The 26,578-nt window shown below is 46.8% G+C and overlaps 1 protein-coding gene across 1 annotated transcript in view; it reads left to right on the plus strand.

Annotated features, from left to right (window-relative positions):
- SRRM4 (serine/arginine repetitive matrix 4) overlaps window positions 1-26,578 on the plus strand; it is a 131,868-nt gene that overhangs the window by 69,360 nt on the left and 35,930 nt on the right. Inside the window, exon 2 of the mRNA XM_090063172.1 lies at window positions 20,646-20,792. Within this exon, the coding sequence (XP_089919298.1) occupies window positions 20,646-20,792 (147 nt within the window). The remainder of the gene's footprint in view (window positions 1-20,645; window positions 20,793-26,578) is intronic.

The following is a 26,578-nucleotide window of genomic DNA, read 5'->3' on the forward strand; positions in this document are numbered from 1 at the left end:
GAGAAATACTAGCAAAGGTTAGAGAGAAGCTTCTTCCCCATAGATGGCACCAGGACTCTTTGCTTGGGTTTTGACAGACTGGATAGCCCACTGAAATCCAGGCAGCAGGGGAGCTCAATAGGTATTACAAAACAGGAGGAGTTAGAAGGTCCATTTGGGGCTGTATGCACTCGAGCCACCCACTCAGGCAGAGGCCATGCAGCAAGCATGGGGCTCTGAGACTGTCACCTGGGAGCTTGGCTTGACTCCAACCCTATCTTGGATAGAAAGATGGTCAGTGAGAGCTTTGACTCCCCATTTAAGATTTTAGAGTCTCCTGCCCCATTACACAAGGGCCATCAATCCTCATGCTTCACAGCATGAGCTGACTTGACCACCAGCTGGTGTGCAGGAGAAATTATTCCCCATGGTGTTGAATTGCATGATATTCCTCTGAAGCATCTGGTGCTGACTGGAGTCAGCATGCTGGCTAAGATGGGCTGCCCCAGCAGGGAAGTTTATGTGTTCTTTTTTGACTATGCATAACAAATCCACCCCTGAAAACTGAGCCAGGCTGCTCTTGGTCCTGATTATTAGAAGGAAAGCCATGATATGTTCCTAGAGCACAAGAAGCAAAAGAAAGAGTACCCACACTCTGAATCAAGGCAGTAACAGAGGCAGAAGGGAAGGAGGAGGTGGACAGTGGATGCTGACAAAAATCAGGATGAAAAATGTTGTGTTACGGAATTGTATTTTTCTTCTGTGTTTCAAATGCCTAAAGAAAACCACAAGCTCATCTGCAGCTGGTGCTTCTGCTGATGCAAAAGAAATAGTGAAGAGGAGATTAAAATTGAACCAGCTTGGAATCTGTGTAATCAGAGAAAATATCTCGGTGATTTGCTATTATAATTTTCAATAACAAACTGCAGGGCTCCTGCTGCACTAATAATAACTGTGTGAATGAGGTGAGGAGAAGAACCTGGCTCGGGGTGTTTTGTGTTTGTGCGTGTGTGTGTGTATAAAGAGCTGAGAATTTTCCTCGTCTCCTAATTTTAAAGAAGTATTTTTAGTGCATGTTTCAAATAGATTTGCGTAAACACATCTGCTGGAGTTTTTGCTTGGAAATGTCTTTACAACCTTCATTTTTCCTCCCTCTCCTGGGACAAAGGAACATTTCAACCATTTTCTTTTTCAATCAGCTGAGAGGAGAGAGAGAAAATAAAAGGGTAATTTTGCTACCTAAGGCTTCTCTGCCCAAAGTAGCATTTTGGAAATGCTACTAGTATTTCCAAGTGCTATTTCTGCTTACGGCAAATGGGAGATTTGGGAATGCAAAGGGAACACCTGCTGAGATACAGTCCAATTGCCTTAAATAATTGCATGCCATATTCGCTATTGCTGACCTTAAGCACCTGGAAGCACCTCCCTCTGCAAACAATACCAAGGAGGAAATTAACATCATGAGGCCCACAACAAGGTGATTTGGTTTTACACAGTATAAGCAAAGATGTCTGATTCAAGCCCTGTGTGGAAACTGAGCTCCGGGGACCCAACTGCATTAGTCTGTCTGTTAAACAGATAGCCAGCTGCAGGGTTGTACTGAGTGCCTGAATAGCAATAAGTGCTAAGACACACGTGCCAGAAGCCATCATGATGCTGGTTGGTGGCCATCTTTAACCAGATGTGTTGTTCCCCTAAAGTCCCTTCTTTGAGCAGCTTCTGATGGAACAGCAACATTCTGCCCACGTGTGCTGGCATAGTTGGGTGGAAGCATATGCAGCAGCGCAGCCCTTTTGCCTCATGCTGGGTGTGTCTACACAAGATGTTTTACTGCGCAGTAGACTAATCTACCGTGCATCTACACATGCGCATCATTTACTGTGCACTATATTAGTCTACTGTGCAGTTGCCTACTACCTGTAAATAAAGGTAGTGGATTAACTGTGCAGTAATGCCAACTGTTCCCAGTCAGTCCAGACAGCAGGGGGCAAGGAAACTGTCTTTTCCCCCAGGCTGCTGCTTCCCCAGTAGACAGACTGGGAAATGGAAAATGTCCCCTTTCCTGGCTGCTGCTTCCCCACCCCATGACCTGATCTGGCAACCGGGGCATGGAGCCTGGAAGCAACAGCTGGTGGAGGGGACATTTTCCAAGCCTCTTGCCCTGATCCACAGATCAGGGTACAGGGCTGGGAAGCAGGTGCCCTGGAGGTAGAGCAGCTTCCCCAACCCCTGGAGACCAGGGCCTGACTCTGGCAGCCCCTGCCAGTCTGGGTCTCCCCCTAGCTGCTGTAGTGGGGGGCATAGCAGGGCTGGAGCAACCGTGTACTGAACTGCGCCCCTTCAGAGCAAATTTGCTCCTGACAAGCCCACGTGTAGATGCCCTGCAGGGGAAAGTTTACTGCACGGTATTTTACTGTGCAGTAAGCTTACAACGTATTATAGCACATGTAGATATGCCCACTGACTCTCACTTGGGACTGTTATTCTGCCTGGCTGCACAGGGGTGTGCCCTGGTAAACAGCCCTTCTAGCAATGGCACACATGTTCCAGTCCTGCCAGTGACCATGTGTGCCACTTCCTTCTGGTTCTGTTCAAACTCCCATTCGGGTCAATGATTCTGGGCTCAGAGCTGCAAGGGCACCTCTTCCACAAGAGGCAAATGTATTCATAAAGAGTTCGGTCTGGATGGATGCTCAGATGGACAGGTGGATAACAAGGGGCTGCTAGGATTCGCACGAATAAGCACATCCTTACTGGTTTCCAGCATTGCAGAGCCAGAACATTTGGGGCCAAGAGGGAACTGGGTACTTGTGCCTCCAAGGGTCTAACTCCCATACTGCCTCCTGTCTCATGTTATCATTTCTCTTTGTGTATGGTGAATGGACAGCACTCCCAAATGAGAAGGCAGAGTTGTAGGTCACTTTGCTAAGCTGCAGATGGGCAGAGAATCTGCCTTAGAAGCCCTGTCTTCCAGAGCAAGTGAACCCTACTGGTGTGGGGGGAGAAAAAGTCTGTCAAGAGAAATGAAACCCCTTTGCCATGATGACCTTACTTTTGTTTGCTCACCCCATTGTGAAGAGCTCCTTTGAAAGCATTTAAATCATTCTAGCCTGATACTTTCTTTTAGATTGCAGGGGAGGCAACTCTCTGTTAAGCTGCAATGAACATAAGGGGGGAAAAACAGACATCAGCCTTGCACAAAGCAGCCTAAAGAGAACAATCACAGAGGAAGGAACCTGTTCTGGGTAATTTATATGTGGGGCCACTGGACAGTGATTGCAACTCTAGCTATTTTGTGCCGTGTTTATGTGTTTGCAATAACCTAATTCCAATGACTGAAAAGGGAAACTGATTAGACATTTAATCACATTGTGTCCATAAGCTTTTTGCACTTATCTCTGTCCAATAAACACATCATCCAGGGGGAAATGATCAGCAACAGTGTTAGGCAAGACTTTCTTTGGTGTCATCTTTCCTTGGGAAGGGGGGCGGGAATCATCAGACACTTGACAGTGCTGGCTGTTATACCAGATCATTTCTGCTCATGGAACAGAAAAGGTCCCCTAGTCAATTACTAGTCAAGTGGAGTAATATGCATCTCATTATTGGACTCCAGCTCTAGATATACATATATGTATATAAAATGAAATGCACAGAAGTTACTGGGTTTTTTAGGCAGTGATTAGGTGCTGTAATTAAGAAAGCTTTGTGCTTGATTTCTAATCTTTCTCTATTGAAATTTAATTGATTTTTTTTTCCCCTTGATTTAATCAGCCTTCATTCAGCTACCCATTTCTATCTGGGAGAAAAACTCAGCTCCCTTTAAAGGGGCAGCAGGCTGCTGTGGGGTTGGGATCTTCTTGTCTGCTCCTCTAGGGGGCTGTGTGTTTCCAGCAGATCGTTCCTGATGTTCTTTAACAGGCGGCCGAGGAGGGGCTGCGTGGCATTCTTTATTGCCAGAGTGAGGCATCCATCATCGTTTTAATGCCCAGTGAAACACTCAAAACTAATAGGCTCATTATAGATACTTTAACCTTTTTAGTATTCTACATTCTGATTGGCTAGAGTCCACCACATTTCTTCATTGCAGGTTGTTGAGGTGATGAGCAGGAGCAGATGGGAATTTGCAGCCAATGAAATGATTCGGGGCTGAAAAGGGCAAAGTAGTAAAGTTCCCTCATTAGCTCTCCAGAATACTCTGTATCAGGCTTTAAAAATCTATGTGCATAAGACTGGCAAGTGTGACTGGCAGCAGTTACACCATCACAGTCTCTGAACTGTGATGTCCTTCTGGGATTGTCTTACTTCAGGGGCATGGAAATCAGTGCTCCTGGGCCCCCAAAGATGTATGCAGAGTTATAAACACTCGGCAGAGCGTTCTGTAATAGTGTAAGATTCATGGGAATCATAAAGCTAATCGCTGGGCCTGATGTAGGAAACTGTACTGCTCTGCATCCCTCTCTGATTCTCTCCCTGACTCAGAAATCCAGATCCCGGTTCCTGGAAACAGAAGTCACAGAATCCAGTTGCGCTGCACCTTTGGATTGGCAGTTATACTCAATTTCCTGAGAAAATTGTTAGGCAGCTGTGAATCCAGAGTAGCTTCTTAAGCCAAGCTCTCTGCTTTTGCACAGCACAAATAATAACAGGCAGGCATCTGCCTGATATTAGGACATAACTAAGCACCTAGACATCAACATGCCCTCTGATCAGTTCCCCCAGGAATCCTCTGCTGCTCAGTTGACCTTCCTCTGCTCTCTGGGGTGAAGTTCCACTCCTGTGTAGGGGCAAGCAAAAAACTTGTGCACCATAAACGTGTTTTCTTTAAGTAGTCTGTAGGCCTAGGCTTGGCCCTTTGCTCTGGAAGGAATGCCCTTCTTAGCATCATATAGCACCTAGTTATGCACTGAATAGAAAGTAATCATGGTGGCTCTTGGCAAAAGTTGAGTTCTTATCAGTAGCCATTTGCGTGTGCCCAATTAGAGGCCAGGCTCTAGCAATTGAGCCCTGTACAATTGAACTGTCACAAGTCTGTTTTGAAAGGAATATTTTGGTCCAGAATATCTGGGTGAGGCTTTCTGACAGTAAACGACTCATCAAAGCAATTCTTTCAGTCATCCCTGTCTCTTGCATGGTGTTGTCAGAATAGGCCAGGTTCAGGAAGGGGCTTTCATGTGGGGCAAGAGGAGCTGGTGACCTTCAGGTGAGCTGTTTTTGAGACCTCTCAGAGGAAAAGGAAACCTGCCTTTAATAGGAGGCTGAAGGGGTCTAGTGAAAATATCCAGTGGCTGGAAGGTCACCCAAAAGTCAGTATCACCCTGAGCCTGGGAGCTGAGTAACTGTGGTGAGAGAGGATGACAGATGAAATCTTATAGCAGGAAACTTCTCTACCCTGAAGAGGAACTTGGTTTAGATCTAGGTGCCCAAAGTCTCAGCCCGCATAGGGAGGAAAAAGTGATGACCCTTTGTCACATCAACCCATCAGCAAGACCTATCAGGTCTAATCCCAGTGAGCTGTAGTGCTGTAGCACTGTTGCCGAATGTGTAATTGGGGGAGAGTATTACCGCGCTGCTTGAGAGAGACAGCCCAGGCAAGTGCATTCAGGTGGAGCCTGTTCACGTTTGCATTACCTAGTGATATGATATACTCTCATGCCATGAAATATATCACTGCTGCTCTGTCACAATATCCCATGACAGGTGAGCAACGGTAGCTGACCAGTTAACTCCAGCCCTCACTATGTGGCTTAGCTTATAAAGAAGTGAAACGTACTCTGAATGCAACTCTGGGTTTTAGTCTAGTTTCACTGAGGTCTGCTCTGATCTATGTGAAGACACTTGGGGTTCAGAAGGGAAAAGGGTTCCCTCTCCCTTATTCCCAGGTACATGGTAGAGCCCCCAGAAATATGCAGGCGTCTCTTTCAGGTCCATAGCTGCACCCCATGCCCTATCTGCTTGTAGAGGTACTCCAGGAGAACCACTGACATTAGAATGCTACTGCAGTAAGTGCTGTTCTGTGTGAGAGTGACAGAGCCAGCCAGGCTCCAGTCCACCACTGGGGAGCCAATATGATAAGACAGATGTCCTGAGGTTCCATGCATCCTAAAGGAGGGGCAAGAGACTTGCAAGCAGTTTCTCCTCATCCTAGTTCTTGGCCTTTTCGTGTATTGGCTAAAAAAGGAGGTAACATCCTTCCAGACAACAGAGCTGGGGGTGTGAACTGGGTGAATATCAAGCAAGAGACTAGGCCTGACTTAATTCACTTGAATTCACTTAACAGTGGGATTTTACACAGACTCAGTTAAACAGGCGCAAACCCCTGTGCAGATTCTCTTACACTGACTTTAGGGCTAGGGACAGACATTAAAAAAGTCTGAGCCTGAATTTATTCAATCTTTGCAGGTTAGTCTAGCCTAGCTAGGCTAAATCAGTTTTGTAACTGGATAGACATCCCAGAAATGCAGGCACTTGCCTACAGTGGCTCAGGCTAGAAGCCAGGGAGCAGCCCTCCCTTCACTTCTACAGGGCTGAGCTGAGAAGGGCATGACTAGGCCCCAGCAGGACACTCTGATTATTTCCCCACTCCTAAGTAGCCCAGCAGGGGATGATTGTTAGGGGTGTGCAAAGCGGGCCATATTCAATCAGATTTGGATTTGGCCCAATTCAGGGGACAGTGATTCAATTAATTGATTCAGAGCATTGTCCTGATTTGATTCAGCTGAATCCAAAAATGAAGATTCAGTGCTGATTCGGAGAATCAGCGATTTGGCCATAGACACAGCTTTAAATGTTTTTCTACATACCTGGAGGTACCAGGCACGGCTCATGAACACTGAGATGGTGGGGCAGATAGAGCATCTCACAGGAGCGCAGGGGGCGGGGGGAGGAGGCTGCATGCTCCATGGCAGAACCTCCCTGTGTTAACCTGGCTCATCAGTTGACCATGGGGGGGACCCCAAGTGCCCCCCCAGACCCAGGAGGCACCAGTCACCAAGCTGGGGGGTTGCGGGGGGGTCCCCCACATACTCCAGAGTGGACCCATAAGTGGACCCGAAGTGCTTCTGGTCCACTTCCAGGTCCAATGATGATTGTGCTGGGGACGCCCCTGCACTCCCGCGGGGTGCTCCATCTGCTCCATCTCGGTGTTCACAAGCTGCCTGGTACCTTGAGGTATGTAGAAAAAATATTTAAAGCTGTGTCTATGTCCAAATCATTGAATGTCTCTGAATCTATTCAGAGGGTTCCGATTCAATTTGGAGAGATTAAAGAGTCTCCTGATTCAGTTCGGATTTGGAGATTCGGCCGCCAAATTGGGCTGAATCTCTGCTGAATCAAATCAGCGACTGAAGCTTCACACAGCCCTAATGTTTATCACCCCTAACTCAATGTTAATCAACCCATTAAGAAAACAAAGCGTCTCTCCATTAACTAATGGAGCTCTTCTTAAACAGCTCTGCCAAGGGAGGACATTAAGCTACCTATTGATTAGCTCCAAAAAGCCTGTCTGCCTGTCATCTCCCACAGCACAGACCATAGCCAGCATGTGGTTTGCTAGCTAAGGCAGAGGTGTCTACATAAGGCAGAGGGGAGTGGGACATAATCCTTGTTTAGCAGGGAGAAGCCAGTCAGACACTCTTTTCCTGCAAGTCTATGCAGGAGCTCTGGCCAGGGAGCAGAGGGGAGGGGCCAACTCTGCTGTGTAACAGAAAGCCCTGCCAAGCCCAGAGAGCATGCCAGGATGCTGGGCAAATCTGGTTTATCTTAAACTAGCAAGGGGTCTGGGACAGACGTTTGCATAAACTATTTTGACCCAAATCAGTTAAATCTGATACTACATTAAACCAGGTTTATCTCAAACCGGTTTCAGCCATTTTCAAGTTGGCTGATGTGCATTGAGCATATGTTCGGTTACAGGTTTGAACGAGTTTCTGGTTGCTTAAATCGGTTTATGTGTAATGTCTGTCCCTAGCCTAGATGTTGGTTATAAAGAATCCACATAGGTTTTTACACTGGTCTTAACTAGACAGGCGTTTACATTCATCTAAAGAGCAGTGGCTTCCAATGCAAACAAAGCCTTTGCAAATAGGTGCAAATAACCTCAGCTCCTGCTCTCTAGGAAGTCCAGGCCCAGTGATAGCAACTCTGAATGCTGCACAACTTATTGTGGGGACAGCTGAATGTAAATTAAGTGCTGCAGTGTCAGCTTCTGCCTAACCTCCCCGAGAGCCTGTGATTGATTTGGCTCCATCATAGGTAAGCTGTGATGTCCATTCAAATGAAGGGGCTGTTGAAGTGTTACGTGGAAGTTTGGGGAGGTATTGGGCAGGTCTCACCTCTCTGCAGAGGATGCAAGTGGCCTTTGCTGCTTGGTTAGCACAGCAGCAGCACTACTGAGGGTGGTAATGCCTCAGTGCCATGTGGCAGTTTTTGATCTGTGTTCGCATAAGGGTTCACAGTGCCGTGTCCCAGCTTCCTCCTTGGGATAAGGCGGAGGAAACTGTGTCAGGTTATGGCCAAAGGCATCGGGCTACATAAGGCTGCTTGGTCTCCAGCTCTGAAAACCCATCAGGGAGCTGATGTGGGCCAAGCAGAAGGTGGGGAAGGAGAGCATCAGGGAGGCACCCTAATAAAGATAAAATGCTTCAATAAACCCACAATCCCAGGGTAATGGGTTTGACTTTTAAAAGGCAGATAAAAATTCCAGTGAGGAGAGTGTGCAGCATCAGGTGTTCAATCACAATCAATGTGCAGCCATCTCATGCAGGCGGCGACAGTCTTCGTGCTTATGCTGGCATTTGGGAGCAGCCTCTTAGATGTAACTACATGCAGCCTCGCTTCCCCAACCCAGTGTTACATTATAGGTGCCACAACTCCTCTGGCACCCCAGGGATAACATCAGTTATTCTGGGCACGTAGTCTCCCTTAGGACAGAGCTTGGGAAATGTCTTCTAATAACATGAGGTGTTTGTAATTGGGTGATGGTATGAAGAGATTTGCCTGTTAAACCTGACTGCCTCCTGTTACTGGCAGGATGGAGAAACGAAAAGTGGGTTTTAAGGAAGCACTTCCCAAAGGAGAGTCTGTAATGAACCAGAGTGGACCCTTCCAATACATAGAGCAGTGTCCTTTTGGCCCCACAGGACAGGGCTGTGAGCCAGATTGGACCCACATGCCAGGATCTGGACCACACCACCCCTGCCCAACCCTGTGTGCTGGGATTAGGGACTGGGAACCCATGTTGCCCCTCCCCAGCCCTGTGTGTCATAATTAGGGTCCTGGGACCCTGCACTGTTTCCACCTGGCCCTGCATACCAGGATTGGGCCTTGTGCCACCCTATGCATCAGATCTCACATGCAGGGCAGCAGTCTGTGGGGCTCCCAACGGACCCATGGGAAGCTCTGTGGGCCAGACGACAAGGCTCTGGGGGCTGGGTATGGGGTTCAGCACTCCTGGCATAGGGCCACAAACTGGATGTTTTGTGTCACCATACTATCCTGATAAAATCAGTGCCTCAGTGTCTGCAGGCTACTCCAATGTGCTAACGGAGATCTATGGGCCTGTCATCTCTACATAATGAGCACTGAACCCATTTCTGAACAAAGCTTGATTGATAGCTTCTGTTTGTGCATCAGAGACGAATATGTAATGGAAATGGAGAAACTTCTACCCCAAGCATACACAGTACTTTCTGGGATCCAGCTAACCCTCTGTATTTCCTGCTGCTACTGCTGCATTCAGACTGGACTTAGGTCCTGCCTGTACTGCTTCTTCAGTGTGCAGGGGCTGGGATTGTAGCAGAGGAGGAAGGATGAGTAGGTGAGTTTACTCATCCGACCAGAGAAGGGCAGCTCTGGGGAAGAAGCATTTGGGTATCATGGTGATGAGCTTGTTGTGAGGTCCAAGCCAGGCAAGCAACCAGAGGTCATGCGGTATCTGTGTGTGCTCTATTGTATATGCAGAAGACTAGAGCCCAAAATGGAAAAAGCAGTCCGATCCTGCGTGGTGCTGAGTACCCTCAATCCCCAGTGAAGGTAAGTGGAGTCGAAGGAAACCAAGGGTGCTTTAAAGCCAACAAAGTCCCCCCCCTTGATTGGACGAACCCCAAATCGCCAATCACAACATGAGGCATGTGTAAGCACCACTGCAGAGACAGATTAGATCACTGTGCTGTAGATGTACAGCAGATAGATGAGTCTGCCTGTCCATGCCAACCCAGCACTAGAAGGCAAAGATCACTATGCCACCAAGGGGCAGAGTTTTCCCCTGAAGTTACACTCAAACTTTAGTCAGTCTGTTAGTCTGCTGAGAGTGAAGAACATTTCCTGAGGCCAGTCCTGGGGGCAAAACACTCGCAAGGCCTTGGGAGATGAGATCTACAGCCAGATCGGCTGGCAGTCTGCTGTGAAACCATGGGCACCTCTTGGGCCTTTTCTTCTCCCAACTTTAGATCATTTTGCCCACTTGGACTATAAACTCTCTAGGGAAGGGGGCTGCTTAATATGTACCTGCACAGTGCCTGGCACAGTGGGACTCTGTTTTTTTGTTGGGGACATGTGCAGTACAAGCAATTTGCTTTCTAAACCTCTTTACCAAGAAGAAAAGTCGGTCAGAGAGAGCCTTGTTCAGCTGCACAGTAGCAAACATCCAAGCAAAGCCTTGACTATAATATAGGAAAATGTTTTATGAGCCAAACAAAACAATCCTAGATTACTGGGCACGGTGAGGCACGAATTCTTTGTCACCTTCTCCTGCATGGAGTGATCCAAGCTCTTCTACTTGCAGTGGTGAGAAGACCCAAGTCAATTGCCTCTACTTATTCCTCCTTTTCCCTAGAAAGGGTTTATGGCTATGACCATGTCTCTGATGTTTGGCTTTGTAGTGTTTTCTCCTTTATTCTATTGGAGAGAAGAGGGGGGGAAAGTTTGTGATAATCCTTTCCTTTAAGACTAGAGTAATCTTTCATATTAAATTGCAAACGGTTTTCCATCAGACATGAAAGACTAAAAGACCACAAAAAAATATTCAATTGACGTCTCCAGAGCTTAATCCAAAGGGATTACCAGCTGGTTTAGAGCTTTAGAGGATATGCAGTATTCATCGGAAGGGGACATTTGGTTGAAATTAAGCCAGCCTTTGATGGGATTGGAGAATAATTATTTCTATCAATAATTACTCCCAAACCCAGAGGAAATTCATTGCTTGTTCCAGGATAGTAGTCCTTGGTTGCCTCAAGGCCAAGCATGAATTAACCCTGGAAATTAAAAAAAATCCTATTAGCCTAAGCAGGAGATTCGGTGTTTAGACTCCCACTCCCTATAATCTGAGAAAAAAAGCTCCAAGACAACTTGTAGTACAACAGCTGAGCTATGTACCTTACTCATGGATCATGGCAGCTGGAGAACCTGGTGTGCTGACAGTGCGTTAAAGAACAGCTCCTGCCCTATGAAGGGGCCTTGTCTGCCTCTCAGTACCACTTTCTTAGCTCCCACAGCCTATCATACAAGTGGACTCTGCCTGATATATGTTTGAGAACATGCAAAAAAGAGTAAATTCTCCTCCATTATGTCTTGCCTTTACTGCTCCATCCAGAAGTTGGTTCCATATGTCTCTACTTTGGGGAAATTTTTAATTGATCCTGAAGTCTGGACCCAAAAGTCATCTTGCGTTAAAAGGGGTTCACCAAAAGAGTCACAAGTTAATTAGTTTGAGCAAGGAAGGTAACTATCCATGTATCTTCCCACTAGGTTAAAAATAATGCAAACTCTGGATGAAGACCAACAGCTTTATTACAAATAAATTACCATTAATAGATCTTGAAGCCAGAAGGGCCCTAGATCATGTGACCCGTTCCCTGCAGGAGGTCAGCTGAGTTTCACCCATTCAACCCTGTGCTGAACTTGGTAACTTGAACTTGACTGAAGATTAACTCGCACTTGGTAAAAGCCTAGGCATTCCAGAGGCATTCAGGCTTGATTTGAAGATATCAAGAGAGAAAATCCCTCTTCCCTTGGTAGTTTGTTCCAGTGGTTAGCCAGGAAAAATACTGGTGCTTTCCTCCCTGAGCCATTAGCTCTTGTTATAGTACCTCTGCTAGATCAAAGAGCCCTCTAGTACACAGTATTTTCTCCCCACTGAGTTTTTTATGGAAAGTAATCAAATCACTTCTTGGTGTTTTTCATATACCAGCCATAAAGCAGCACTGCATGTGCTGCATGTCATAGAGGTAGGGTGCTGTGCACATATCATCCAGCTTGGGTCCGTTTCTGTGAAGGCTGTTTCCCCACCGCCGATGCCCACTCCGGGAAATCATGGGTCTTCATCCAGGTTCTTCTCCTCCCAATGTCAGTTTGTGCCTGCTGCTCGGGACCTCCTTCCCAGGACAGGGGAACTCTAGGGGCCAGGCCTGGTTCTAGGGACCCCAAATCAGGATGAGACTTGTGAGCCAAGTTATTCCATATCCATCAACTGCAGATACTTGCACCTTCCTCTGGAATTGTCTTCTGGCCTCAGCTGGAATCTGGACTAGATGGTCCACGGGCTTGATCCAGTGAACAGTTCCTGTGGTGTCAGCTGATGTTACCTGTTTAACACCATCTCTTTTTTGGAGTCTCACCCCTGCTCTGCTTACAAACTAGCTAGCTTGTAGGGCTGGATGGAGATTGGTTGCCATGTTCCAGGTGCAATTTAAAAAATAATGTTTTCTGTAATTCTCCCAAGAAAAATCTTTTTCATCAAAATGCAATGTTTTAAAAAGTGAGGTTTTCTTTCTCCTTTTTCCTCCCTATGAGAAAAAGAAGGAAAATGAATTGTAGAATGAAAAAAAGAGAGAAGTGTTCCTATTGAATCAAAAAAATTTTTTACATTTTCTTTCGTTAGAGGTTTGAAAATTTAGACAACACTGTCTTTTCAAATGAATAAATGCTTGTACTGGGGGGAAAAAACAGGCAGCTGTAGTGGAAGGCAGAGCCATCCCAACATAGGATGCACATTTTGGGGGCCTAATCATCAAGATGCCAAGAATCAGTTCCCAGCAGCTGGCCACATTGCTGTTTGACCTCACCGCTGCCCCATCCCTCTCCCCCTTCCCACTTTCTCCTTGTTGGTTTCCTGGGGTGTTTTAACACATGCTTCAGCAGGGGTTGCGGGTGCTTTAATCAGAGTGGATCCAAGAGTTGCTTTAATTAAAGCACCCACAGCACCTCGTGCATCGGTGTCCCTGTACTTCAAAATGGCAGCAGGGGCGCTTTAACTAAAGCTCGTCAAACAAGCTTTAGTTAAAGCACTCCCACCACCGTTTTCAAGTACAGAGACACTGATACATGAGATGTGGAGGCTGCTGGAGCATGCTAATTAGCACGCTCCAGCAGACTCAATTGAGTCGGCTCTGACACACTGTAATTATAGCAAATCAGAGCAGCCTCCCTGCACATCTACAGACACCTGCTGTGGATGGTGTTACTTTCAGTCACCTTTTCCACTCTTTGCTGAGACATCCCACAGGCCTGACCAGCATGCTGCCAACAGTGACCCAATTTTTATTACCAGGTGTTTTACAGCACCATGTGCTGCAGCTGCCACTGACAGCTGAATGGCGTTACACTGCTCTGCCCTCCCCTTTTGCCCTGCTCAGAACCGGGAGATCAGGTATCCGCTGAACCCACACATGGGCTATGCACACAGGCCTGGGATCAGGCTGCTGGATACAGGCTGCCTGGCAGTGCAGGTACAACTGATGCATACAGCCTCTACAAATAAAGAGCTGCAGTACTTATTGGCTTTTCAAGCCCATCATAAATTACCCAGCTAGGAGCTGGGATAGCACCAGCCTTTCAGCCTCCTCCCTCTTTCTTGATGGAGGAATTGATTTGAATTAGAGTCCTCATCCTCCCAGCTTTCAAAACCAACTTTCTACTGGGGACAATAGGTCACAGAGCTTGAGGGTGGCCAGGGGTGAGATCTTAAAGGGACAGCACCAATACTGCGAAGGCCAAACATTCACAAAACATGGTTTGTGCATCCAAAAATCATTATAAATTGGCTTACAAGTAACTCACACTTGCGCACGCGCATGCGCACACACACACAGTAAATCTGGAGTTGTTTTTACTTTGCCTTCTGTTTCTGTGAGCCTCAAGAAAGGCCTTAGATCAGCAGCTGGCAACTTTTTGGAGCCACATGCTGAACAACTTGGCTGCAGACGGAGGCGGGCCACTGTTCCAACCAGGCCACTGTTGTCACAGCTTTTCCTGCCACTGCTTATTCCCACCCCCTAGCTGCGGAACGGGCACAGCTCCCAGCTACTCAGCCCTGGTATGGATGCAAGCAAAGCACCCCACTGGTGGAAAGCTGCCAAGCCCCACTGGATCCACAGGCCGGATCCAGTTGCACAGAGAGACATATCAGGGCTGCCTGTTGCCATCTCCTTCACTAGATCATGTTTTCCAGCTTTTCTCAGCACTTGTGATGGCAGAGAACTTAATTTCTACCATGAAAACTGAGTTCTTACTGTACTGCATGCCTGCAGGAGCTGGGGTTTAAAAGAAAAACATCACAGGACTCATCAAAAAATCACAAGAGTTGGCAGTACTGTCTGGAGAAGTCAAACCTCAACCCCCCCCAGTTTCCTCAGCAGGTTCTGCAGGTAAATGAAGTGCTGGGCTTAACTGTCGTATGTCTGCCCTCGCCTCTCTCGCACAGCCTGGACTCTCACTCCACCCGCATCCAGCCCTCTGAACTACGGGACTGCCTTTCCACTGAAGGGGAATGCTCCACAGATGAGACTTGGGTGGGAACAGCGTTTCCCAAGTGCAGACCATGACCTCCTTTTTCCATCCTTCACATTTGCACAGTTAGGAAGTGTACCTGTAAGTGGGTTAGCTGCTGGGAGACTAAGAGAAAAGCAGTTCAGGGCACTTGATTTGTTCAGTGAATTCAGCTGGAATTGCCTGACTGAATGAAGAGGATCACTTTCAAGCACCTTGGGCCCAGCATGAGTCCTAAACAACACAGTATTTACTATATATTCCTGTAATAGGAGCAGGGGACACACAGGGGCACAAATGACTTGGCAGTATTGGACAGTCATTCTCCAGTCCACTGCCCATGCACATATGCCATCATCTTCCTTGTAAATCTCCGTGTCAGGGCTATATAACTCAGCCAATGCAACTCTTCCAGCCACCAGCCCTTGTGGAATACGGGGACATGGCAGCGGCAGATGCTGCGGCAGTGGCTCCATTGCCCCTTTACAACCTGAGGGAAAGGTTCTTTTTCTTCACCTCCTCTTCAGCAAAAAGGGTGTGGGGCTGGAGTTAATGATAAAGATTTCTGGGTCTCAAAAGTTCAGTTGTTTGCATTCAATAGGATACTATTTGAAGGCTTGCTGCAAAGCCCATGGAAGGCAAGGAGAATCTTTTAACTGAAAGCAATAGCCTTCAAGGATCAGGACCAAAGAACTCTATTATAGGAGATTTATATGTCAAAGAGTTTGGGGTTTCTTGCTCTGTGATCCAATCAGCCTTACTGATCAACCTAAAGCAGCTGATTGTGGCCAAAGACACCTTCAGTATTACTCCCAACCAGGCATCCTAGTCAATTGTATTTCATAGCCAGACTGCACTGAAGATTTTGACCACATGTGTGCATAAGAACCTGGTCACCAGCCTGGTCACTGCTCTCATTTTGGGTCAGTTTCCCTACAGTCATTTCTCATGCATCCAGATCAAGCAGGAAAGTTTATAAGCTTCTTTTATTTATCTAAATAATGCTACAGGTCATACAAATACAGCCATGGTTAAGGCAACCCTGTCAGGTATGGTTTACAGCTTTCTGTTAATATTTTTGCTCCTTGAAATAAACACCCCATGGGCCTGAAAATCCATTTTCTTTTCTTTGGAGTGTTTAATTTGGCAAATGCAAAACTCCTCCTTCTCCCCCTCTCCAAACCCTGGTGTTTCTTATGGACTTTAAGCCAGTGTGGTTCCCTACCTTTCACTGTGGTTTCCTGTTTGTCTGTGCACCATCTCTGTCATCAACAGTACAGAGCTGTGAATGGTGGGGCCTGCTTGCTCCCACCAGTGCAGTCCAATGGCAAACAGTCTGTCTAGAGTACATGTGCATCTCCCTGAATCGCCCTCCATGAGTACATTTGGATGGCATACCCCTGGCAGATGGGGCAGGATTGGGCAGGGAAGAGACCAAGCCAAGCACAGGGTGGAGGTACTGATTCATCAGTTCTTCCAAGCTGACTTCCCTTCTTGGGTCTCCAAGGAAGCCAAGGAGTGAATATTCCCCTAGGTTCCATTCTATTTCAGCAGACACAGGATATGTAAAAGGCCACCCCTTTTGCTCCTCTGGGGGGTCAATTAGACAATTACGGTGGGTACATGAGGCTTGTGGGACAATGCCATAGAGCTCCTCTATACATTACTTAGAGCCACTGAGTTTCGCATGGTTTCCATCCAAAGTCATGCGGCATTCACAGTTTCCTTGAAGTGAAGCTGCATTGTACAGAGTTACAAAATTCCCTGAGCTTTTTGGTCTTTGACAAGACACAAAAACTATCTGATTTTTACTTGATTTCACCCCTGTTTCAAATGGACTCTTCTGCTGCTGTAGGCTCTACCCAACAGCAAAGTTTCTGTCTTACCTAAATGTTGACAACTGGGAAGAGTTTAAAATACATTGGTAGCCAGAGAGTAGGTTTTGGCTTTGTGTCTAGAATGCAAAAGATTTTCCAACTAGATTGTGATAACTTTAAAAACATGTACTTTTTTGGCCTAGAGCTACAGCAGTTGACTGTGTGTCCCATAGGATGGGCTGTGTAGAAGCGAGTCTGAATAGAGTTGAGATGCTTAGTTTGTGGCAGCAGTGGTAAGGTAGCTTGAACTCAGCCCTCTTTCTTGAGTACCCTCCACGCTTCCATTGCTCTTGTGCAAGTATGTCATTAAAATGGCTGCCATGTTCTGAGTTCAGTCCTATTCCCAATTAAGTCAAAATAAATCCAGGAGCATATAGACAGGCTGCAAATCAAAGTCCTCTGGCAGTTAGGAAAACAAAGATAAGGCATGAGTGAGGAAAGGTGGGAAGGGAAAGTTATGACCTGCATTCAGTTATGGTTATGTCAGATGTAAATTGTAAGCTCCAAATTGCTGACAGGCCCTGGGAACTGTCTGACCATATCTTGTCTGATTCTGTGATGCAAAGAGTTCATTAGGGAGCTGAAAGGAGGCAGCTATTTATACTGATGCAGCAGAATATTTGCTCTTTCTTCTGCTTTTTTTCCTTAGCTATGAGAAATGTGACAAGCCACATTCCCTTCTGTAACACCTGATGACCAAGTGGCAGTCACCTTGCTTGATTAAACTGGCATCAGAGATGTGGAACTGTTCAAGAAAAAGGTGGCCGCTGATGGACTTTGGTCATCTACTTGACCTTGATTTCTACTGGCACCATGCTGCCCAAGGCAGCTGCCTTCCTGAGTCTAGAAGAACAATTGTCCTTTGGCTGACAGCAAAGAACAGTGCATTAGTTTATAATAGGTTAACTTGCATACAAATATGCCTGAGGCCAAACTTTTCCATGTGTAACTCAGTTACACACAGGAGAATGTCCTCTTGTCTCAGTACAAAATCTCAGCCCCAGACCCATGTTATTAAATGATCAGATTTCTCTCAAACTGATCAGGTACTGGCCTGAGAGCCCCACAGCTGAACTCTTCTAATTATTATTGAATGGGCAGTGTGAGGCAGTGGCAGAGCAAGCTTCCCCACACTGGCTTATCTCCAGTTGGAGAGATCATCTTTGCTTCCAGGAACCTTTCTGCTGATAGTTAGCTGGTCAGTGCCAATTACAATGATAGGTTTTGGGTAATATGTTCCTTATTGTCATGTAAGTTGACACTCAGAATCAGCCTCTGAAACAGGGGGTTTGGTCTTGGAAAGGCAGATATGCCATAAAAGACCAAATCAAAGGGCACCTGTCTTATTGGCTGCATTTAGTATAATTGTTGTATTGATCTCAACTAACTCCCCACCTTCCCCTCGCCCGGGAGCTCCAGCCATCCTACTATACCACTGAGCCAAAGCCACTTGAAAGCTTCTGGTTTGAGTCTGCCTGCCAGCCCCACAAAACCAGAAGCCAGGAGAGGAAGAGCTCTCCAGGCAGGAGGGTTTTCTTCCTTCCAGATTTAACCATAGCTTTCAGATTAAATGAAGTCAGGGCAGGCATTTAAACCAAAAACAATCCACTGCTGGACTGTCCCAGTCAGGGCAGTCTCTCCCCTCCTGGAACTGACCTAGGTCTGGTCCCTCTTCCTTTGTGGGACCTGTTTGTACCATTAAACTGTGCTTTTCACATTGCTGGTCTCAGAAAAGACCTCTAGGTAAAGACAAAGGGGGTGCCAGCCAAGCTACTCTCTAGCGCTGCCAAAGGTGCTGGTCTCAGAAGTAGGAAAACTATTCATCTTGTGCCCTGGGGGGAGAAGTTGAGGAGGAGGCACTGCCAGGAAGAAAAAGAACAGCTGCACTCAGCAAATGAAAGCAGCATATTGTGGCTGGTCTACAGTAGGGCAGTTTGGCTAGTGCAGTCTGAAGCCAGTGGAAATTGGACTGAAAGTCAGCAGCTCATTGACTGGGGTTAAGCCAAAGATCTCTGTGTAGCCTTAGAGCTACAGCACTGGGGAATCATTGGCCTTTTCTTTTCCTTTTTCTTTCCTTCATACCTTACCTGTTAAATGAGCTGTCATCAGCTGCAGCCTCCCACCTTGGTTTCTAAATGGTTGTGGCCCCTCTTATGTGAAGCTAGATTGAAGTGTGCCTATGTTACATCACAACCAGACTTCAAACCAGGGTCTTCTTGAGTCTAGTTTGAACTGTGGCTGTTTCCTGTGACACCAAAGAGAATGGGAAAATAGTTCTCTTTGCCTACAAATCCCCTTGTTACTTTTATTGGATGAAGTGGTTCCTGCTTCCTTCTGTGAACTGTTTCATAGTTTCATAGTTAGTAGGGTTGGAAGGGACCTGAGCAGATCATCTAGTCCGACCCCCCGCCATGGCAGGAAAGAGTACTGGGGTCAAACAACCCCAGCAAGATGTTCATCCAACCTTCTTTTAAAACCCCCCAGGATAGGAGCCAGCACCACTTCTCTTGGAAGCTGGTTCCAAACCCTAGCCGCCCTGACCGTGAAGCAGTGCCTCCTGATATCTAACCCAAACCTACCCTCTGCCAGCTTGTGACCGTTATTCCTGGTCACTCCTGGCGGTGCTCGGGGGAACAGTGACTCCCCCAATGCCTGCTGATCCCCCCTGACTAGTTTATAACAGGCCACTCTCTTCTCTTTTGGAGGCTGAACAGGTTCAGGTCCCGTAGCCTCTCCTCATAGGGCCTGCCCTGTTGTCCCCTGATCATACGAATGGCCCTCCTCTGGACCCTCTCCATGCTGTCCACATCCCTCTTGAAGTGCGGCACCCAGAACTGGACACAGTACTCCAGCTGCGGCCTGACCAGTGCCGCATGGGGGGGAGGATCACTTCTTTGGACCTGCTCGAGATGCATCTGTGGATGCATGACAAGGTGAGGTTGGCCTTCCTGACTGCATCCCCACACTGCCGGCCCATGTTCATCTTGGAGTCAATGATGACCCCAAGAACCTTTTCCACCTCCGTGCTGACAAGAGTGGAGTTCCCCAACCTGTAGGTGTGGTGCCAGTTGTTCCTCCCGAGGTGTATCACCTTGCACTTGTCTGTGTTGAAACCCATCCTATTCTCATCTGCCCACCCTTGTAACCTGTCTAGGTCTGATTGTAGCCTGTTGCATCCTTCCAGTGTGCCCACGTCCCCCCACATCTTAGTGTCATCAGCAAATTTGAACAGGGTGCTTTTTACCCCCTCGTCCAAATCACTGATGAAGATGTTGAACAGTGCGGGCCCAAGGACCGAGCCCTGGGGACCCCACTGCCCACGTCCTTCCAGGTTGAGAAGGACCCATCCACTACCACCCTCTGGGTGCGGCCCTCCAGCCAGTTGGTGACCCATTTGACTGTGTGGGTGTCTACACCACAGCCCCCCAGTTTCTTAATGAAAACAGGGTGAGAGACAGTGTCAAAACCCTTCCGGAAAGCGAGGCACTGCTTTGTGGCGTCCCACCACCTTCTCTTCTTAAGCTTCTATTATGTTGCTGGCTTTCTGAATAGCCTGAGCCCCAGAGCTGTATTGCAAAGAAAAATGTTCAAAACAATAATTTGCCCAGAGCCTGCTGAGCCTCTTTTCTACAATGTTGTCACCTCTCTGACAGAGCATAGGTCTTATATATGGTCTTATATTCTGTCCTGAGCCAGCAGTCCTGCAGTTAGTCTTAAGCTTGGGCTTAGAAGTCAGAGGTCATTCAATTCATGTCTCTTCCTGTGAGACTTTAGGCAAGTCATTGCTTCTGGTTGGGTCTCAGCTACTGCCTGTAGAAGGAAAGCCTCCCCACCATCATATATTGGTGACTGAGATTGTAAGCTCTCTGGCACATTATTCATTGACATCTTGCCTAGCACAATGCTTGCAGATGGGGCCTTGAAGCACTACTAGGACAGAAAAAATGATCATGGTAATAATTCAAAGAATGTGACCACTAGAAAGGATGATCCTGCATTGTTTTGTGTCTCTGATCTGTTACCCAGCAGCGAGACAACAAACTACCTGTCATACCCAACAGAGGACAGACGCTCGGAAAAGTCAAGTGGAAACCTTGCTCAGGAGGCCTCCAAAACCAATGGCTGTGTGAAAGGAAAGGACCGCAGAGAGAATACTCACCACAGATCACGCAGGTAAGATCCCAGCACCTGATGTCCTTTCTCAAAGCGATCGGAAATACAAGGGCGTGGTTTGCGTGAGAGAGGGTATGCAAAGCTCTCTTTCTAATGCTCCAATCCATCCCTGCAGGGAGTCTCATATTTTGCAGTTTTCATTCAGTTGTACACAGGAGTCTAAGGGACTTGTCTTTAGGGGCATTCAGGGAAGTTAATCCAAATTACCTGAAAGTATGAATTTAAAATTGATTAATTAAACTTCATTAAATCCCTGTGTGGACACTCATTCAGAGCTAAGCCCATTTTAATTCTTGTAAGTGTGTCCACACAGGGATTTCATAGAGTTTAATTAGTCCATTTTTCAAGTTTAATTTAGATTAATTTGTCTAGTTGAGCTTCCCCCTTGGCATCCACCCTGGGCCACTAGCCCACTGTGGTCATGATGGCTTCATACCTGCTTTTAAGTGAGCGAGTTTATTAACTTAGCCCCATTTCAGCATGGAGGGCACTTCATTCTCCTGCTTGTTAACAATGGCATCTTCTGCTGAACTCCTAGCATCACTGCAGTCCCCACATACTGTGAATTCCCTGGGCTGAGTTTTCAAGTGTCTGCCTGAGATGGGTACTTAAGTAAATGGTATTCAATCTGTTGTTTGTGAGCATGACCTGGCTGGCCACCATTGCCAACTGGTTTGCACATGGCATCCCAGTGCCCCATGTTGGGTGGTGGTGATGGTAGTTTAGAGTTGCCATAACAGAAGAGGTTCCCTTCCACCCTCCCCGCAATCACAGCCCAACAATGCAGGGCTTGTGATGGTAGAGGGGCAGTTTATTACCGGTTCATCTTTAGTCTCTGGAGGCTTGAACAGAGGAAAATGAATCAAAAGTTTATAAATGAAGTACCTAGACTTTCTGAACCCTGCCTGTTAAATTATCTCCAGGATTAAAGCCTATCTGGTTGGTTAAAGCTAGAAGAGAAAGAAAACACATTTCATATCTTTAGATTTCAGGCGAACCAGTACAATAATCTAAAGTGTATTTTTAATTAGACTTTGATTACAATCGAAGGGAAACAATTAAAGCCCAACCAGCTCAGGGAGAAAGTTTCTGCATTAAAGACAAAAGAAGTTATCGGCAGAAACTGAGAGACGCTCTGCATGAATCTGCTGGCAGGGCTGGAGGTTAAATGCTTGTTTTCCTGTTGTCCTATGGGCTGTGAGGGGTGGGGTGCCTGAGCTGAAGGTCGTCTGAATAAGCTGTCAGAAAGCAGCAAAAAGGGCCAAGGACTGCATAGTCATGTTTTCAGAGGTACTGAGTAGCCACAGCACTTACTGAAGTAAATCAGTATTTAAAGGATCAGTAAAGCATACTTGGAAAGGCAGAGAAGACAAGAGGAGGGATGGCCTGGTGGGCAAGACAAGTGGGAATCCAAGTGATTGGGACTCAGTTCCATGGCCTGCTACAGACCTTTTGGGTGGTCTTTGACAGCCTCTCCATCTCATCCTGCTTTCTGTGCAGTGGGAATAGAAACATTTCTCCTCTATGTAGTCTCTGGACAGAGACAGAAGTGACAATTTTCACCTGATCTGGCCACAGAGAGTGGTCTATAGCTGTGACCAAACAGAAGTGCACAGCTGCGGATAGCTTCAAAATTAGCTGATCAGGTGAAAATCTGAACCCTCATTGCATGACGGTTCAGATGAAGACATTTCAAAACAGCAACTTCTGTAACTTGTGTCTGTGCTGACTCCCAGCCTGTTGCTGTTTTCAGAATGGGAGGTGGGAAAGAAAGCAGAGGGAGTTTGGTCTGGGGTTTTTTCATCCCCTGCTGGATGGTGGGGCAGGTGTATTGCCCCCTCCCCTTCCCCCAAGGTAGAGGGGCTCCAGTTCACTCACCCCACTCTCCAGTGCCTGTTGGGGAACCCTAGAGCGAGCTCCCCTCTGCTCCCTTTCACCCCTCCTATTCTGAAAACAGCCGTGCCTTGCCCCCCACGATGCTACAGAGGGAGAGACAAGAAGCCCTAGAAGAAGTTATTGCAGAAAGTCTTGTCACAAAGTTGTTGCTTATCTCCTGGCAAGCAGGGGATGCCTTGTGCCCTGAAGCAAAAGAGGATTTCTTTCCATTGAAAAGCAATTGGAACTTTACAATAAACCTCACAGGAGGAAGACCATGGTAGTAGGCTCAGTACAGCAGAACCAGATGAAATTCTCTGGCTTGGGCATGGTTATTACAGATGTGGCAGAGGGTCCAGATGTAAGGGCGGTGGCTGTTCTACAGTCCTGCAGCTTTCCATTTCTAAGGAGCTGCCTATTGGCAGGGGTGGCAGCTGTTTTGGGAGGCAGAGCAAACACAGTATGTTGGAACAACCTCCCATGAGCTGCCTGGAAAGCTTGTTAAGGTTTGGTCTTGTTCTGTAGTGTTTTGATCAAAAATACAACTCTGTCCCTGAAAGCACCAGGTGGGCCTTTGCTTGTAGAAAACTGTCATAGACTGATTAAAGGGGAGCAAACTAATGGGGAAAATATAATGGGGGAGCAAACCAGGAGTGAACCAGTCTGAGCACAGCATCCCACAATTCACGCAGGACAGCCTGGGGGAAATTAGCTTTCAAGGCTGACAAAAAGCCCCCATGCCTCTGTACTGAGACTGATGTGTGATTTTAAAGAAAAATTACAGTCTTCCTCAAAAAGACTTTTTTTTTTACCTTAGCGCAGATAAAAGGCCCATCAAGCCCACTATCAGAAATGCAGTGTAGTAGATCTCCTACCAAATATTCCGCTGGAGATTTGAATACTTGAGAGGAAAAAGCAAAAGAGGAAATATTTAAGTGCTAATCAGAGGAGGAGGCTCCATTCCCCACTTTGTTGAGCAAGAGAGGAACGACTTGATGTTCACTGACGTGTACAGAGCTGGTCTCTCAGCCTGGAAAAAAGCAGTACATTGACCCATAATCATGTTCAAAAGCACAAGTGGTTTGAAGTGAATGGGACAGATTTTGTTCCCTATTATGTCGGTATGAATCTAGAATCCATCTGCTGACCTTGGTTGCCGGAGAATGTACTGCGAAAGGCTGGTGACAGAGAATGTGTCTTAGAATGACATGGAGTTGATGCACATTCTGCTCCTGTTCCTAGGTCCTTTTTTAGATGCTTTTGATCTCTCCTCTGGTCTTAGGCTGTGTGTTACTGCTTTAGTTTTATGCAGCTGCTGATGAAGGGCAGGGAGGCAGGCTATCAAATATATCAGGAAGGGGGTGCAACCTCAAAGACCCTCTGTTCCTTTTTCCTCCAAGCCCTCCACTTACTTGGAACCCAAGATGGTTAAACTACGCCAATAAAACATCAAGCCTTTGGGCCTCCTAGGTGTGTCATGTTGTGTAGCTGGACTGTAAGCCCTACAAGATAAACACAGCTGCCTGTGTTTGTGCTTAACAAATAATAAGCACCTTATTGCCAGAGGCCGCATTAAAGCAGATGTCCCGACATGGAATGCATCATGCACCTGGCAGCACCACCTCCCCAGTCCTCTATGAGAGCCTGGGCCTGGCCATTCCCAGTTGCTGTTCCTAGCTTAACCCAAGTTCCCAGCTTTATCCCAGTGGCCAGGGCATTTGTCACAGGAGCAAAGGGGCTGAATGTACTTGCAGTCGCATTGGACATGGCATCTTCTGTTCCCTGTTCTGAAGGGGAGAGTGCTGTTGAGGGACAGTCAATATACGCCAGACCTTACTGTTGTGGCTGGTGGCCCCATTTCAAAGGGGTGCTGTAAGTCTGCTGGTTCCTGCTGTAAGTCTGCTGGTTCTTGCACTAGGGAGCTGTGGCAACATCACTTCAGGCAGGGTGAAATCAGACAGTTTGTGCCCTTTCTCTTCTGTCATAGTGCTGTGAACCTGTGCTGGATAGTTTGCTTTGAAGTTGGGTTAGGCTGAGACTCGCCCAGTCTCATGCCTGCTGAGCAGCGCCTTGCCCTGCAGCATGCTGGACTTCTCTGATCTATTCAACAGAGCCTGGTAGGGCTCCCAAGATCACAAACCCTGGGTGAGAGATAGGTCCTGACCTAAAAGATTTGTAATGTAACTAGAAAAGAAAGGGTGGTACTAGCCCTGGGAAATGAGGTCTGGAGAATTAAATGACTGCCCACATACATACAGATAAAGCCAAGAACTGAACAGAGATCTCCTGCATCTGGCGTACACCTTGGCCACAAACTGCCCTCCTGCTGGGGGCTCAATGTCATGTAGATGAGTGGCAGAACCAGCCTCTTTAAAGTTGTGACCCATCTGGCTGCTTTGGAAGCATAAGACTGATGCTGACTTGATCCTGGTAGGAATCTCTCAGTAATCCTTCCCTGATGGGGCTCATTCCCCTTGTTAAAATAAATTAGTGAGCAGCTAGCTCTGTGGAAGGGGAGGGAGCGGCATTCTGCTTGTTACACGTTTACTGCTTGAGTCCTGATTATAAAGCCTTTTTTCAACTGTTTCAGAAATACTGTGCTGTTCAGTTATTCACGGTTCATGACCAAAGTATTAGCATAAAGTTTAGTTTTGTAGGGCAATAAAAAAGTGTATTAAAAGCACTACACAATTGGCTTTTTACAGGAGTGTAATTTTGATAGTAATTCAAACCCTAGACAAGACTATGTCTGTGCTGGGCCCTCTTCAGTGTACGGAAAATCCTGAATAGGAGTTAGTGACAACTGCAGGTCAGCCCTTCCTTCCCACAGCCAGGGCCAGCCCATGCTAGAGGCCAACTGGGCAGCCACCTGACTGGCAAGATATGAGGGAGGCATTTCTTGAGCCACCTAATGATCTGCAGTTCTGGATATGCTAGTGTAGTTAGCTCTGCAAATGGGGGAAGGAGCAGCAAAATGTAATTTGCCCAGACGAGCAAAATAGCAGGAGCCAGCCCTACCCACAGCCCTGTCAGGTGAAATGTCTTGATGCCATAGAGAGTTGCATGGGTAATAACAAGTAGCCTTTCTCCAGGTCTGCTCTTCTTTATTCTAATCTGGTTTCTTTAGTTTATGCTCCCCCAAGAACTTTCTGAATAATAACAACAGTTTGCTTGATCCGTTGGACCTGTCTTGGGCAGGGAGAATTTCTGCCCATCACAGCTGGACCACAGGAAGTCCCAGTGCAGACACAATTTTACCAGCTGAACTGCTTTTACCAGTGCAGTTTATTTTGCTCCCATGGGTGTTGTGTGAAACTGGTGCAGAGTACATTTTTGCTGGGTATGTGCAACCCCCAAGGATCACTTTGCAGCTATGAGGCCCTAGTATTACTCTACAGACCTGGCCTAAACCGCACACCATCCCTTCAGTACCTGTCTTCTCATTTTGTAAATGGGGAACACACGGCAAAGACACACCAAAGCCTGTCTTTTCAAAGGGATCTACTAATTTTAGGTGCCACCATTGCAGGCTTCCCAAATAAAGACACCTTGGAAGCTGCTTTTCAGAGGTTTTGACACTCCACAATTCCTGTTAACTTCAGTGGGAGGCTGAGATAATGAAATCTGGCTTGTATCAATGTGATATTTTCCAGTCCTCTCAGTGTTGGTTTGGATCTGCTCCACACAGTACATTATGACTTGCTTAAGGTATCATGGGAAGTCCAGATCAAAGCCAAGAATACAACCCAGGAGTCCTGATGCCCTATCACCTCCTCCATCCCCTAGCCTATACCCATTTCCTCCATTTTTTAAGATTGTTTGCTTTGGTTGAAGAATAGCCACAAATCACTGTCACATTTTAAACTAAGAGTCCTACCCTCATTTAACTACAGTATTTGCTTTTAATTTAA

This window comes from Crocodylus siamensis, chromosome 9 (assembly GCF_052110815.1).
Source record: "Crocodylus siamensis isolate JL-2025a chromosome 9, ASM5211081v1, whole genome shotgun sequence".
NCBI classification, from domain to species: domain Eukaryota; kingdom Metazoa; phylum Chordata; order Crocodylia; family Crocodylidae; genus Crocodylus; species Crocodylus siamensis.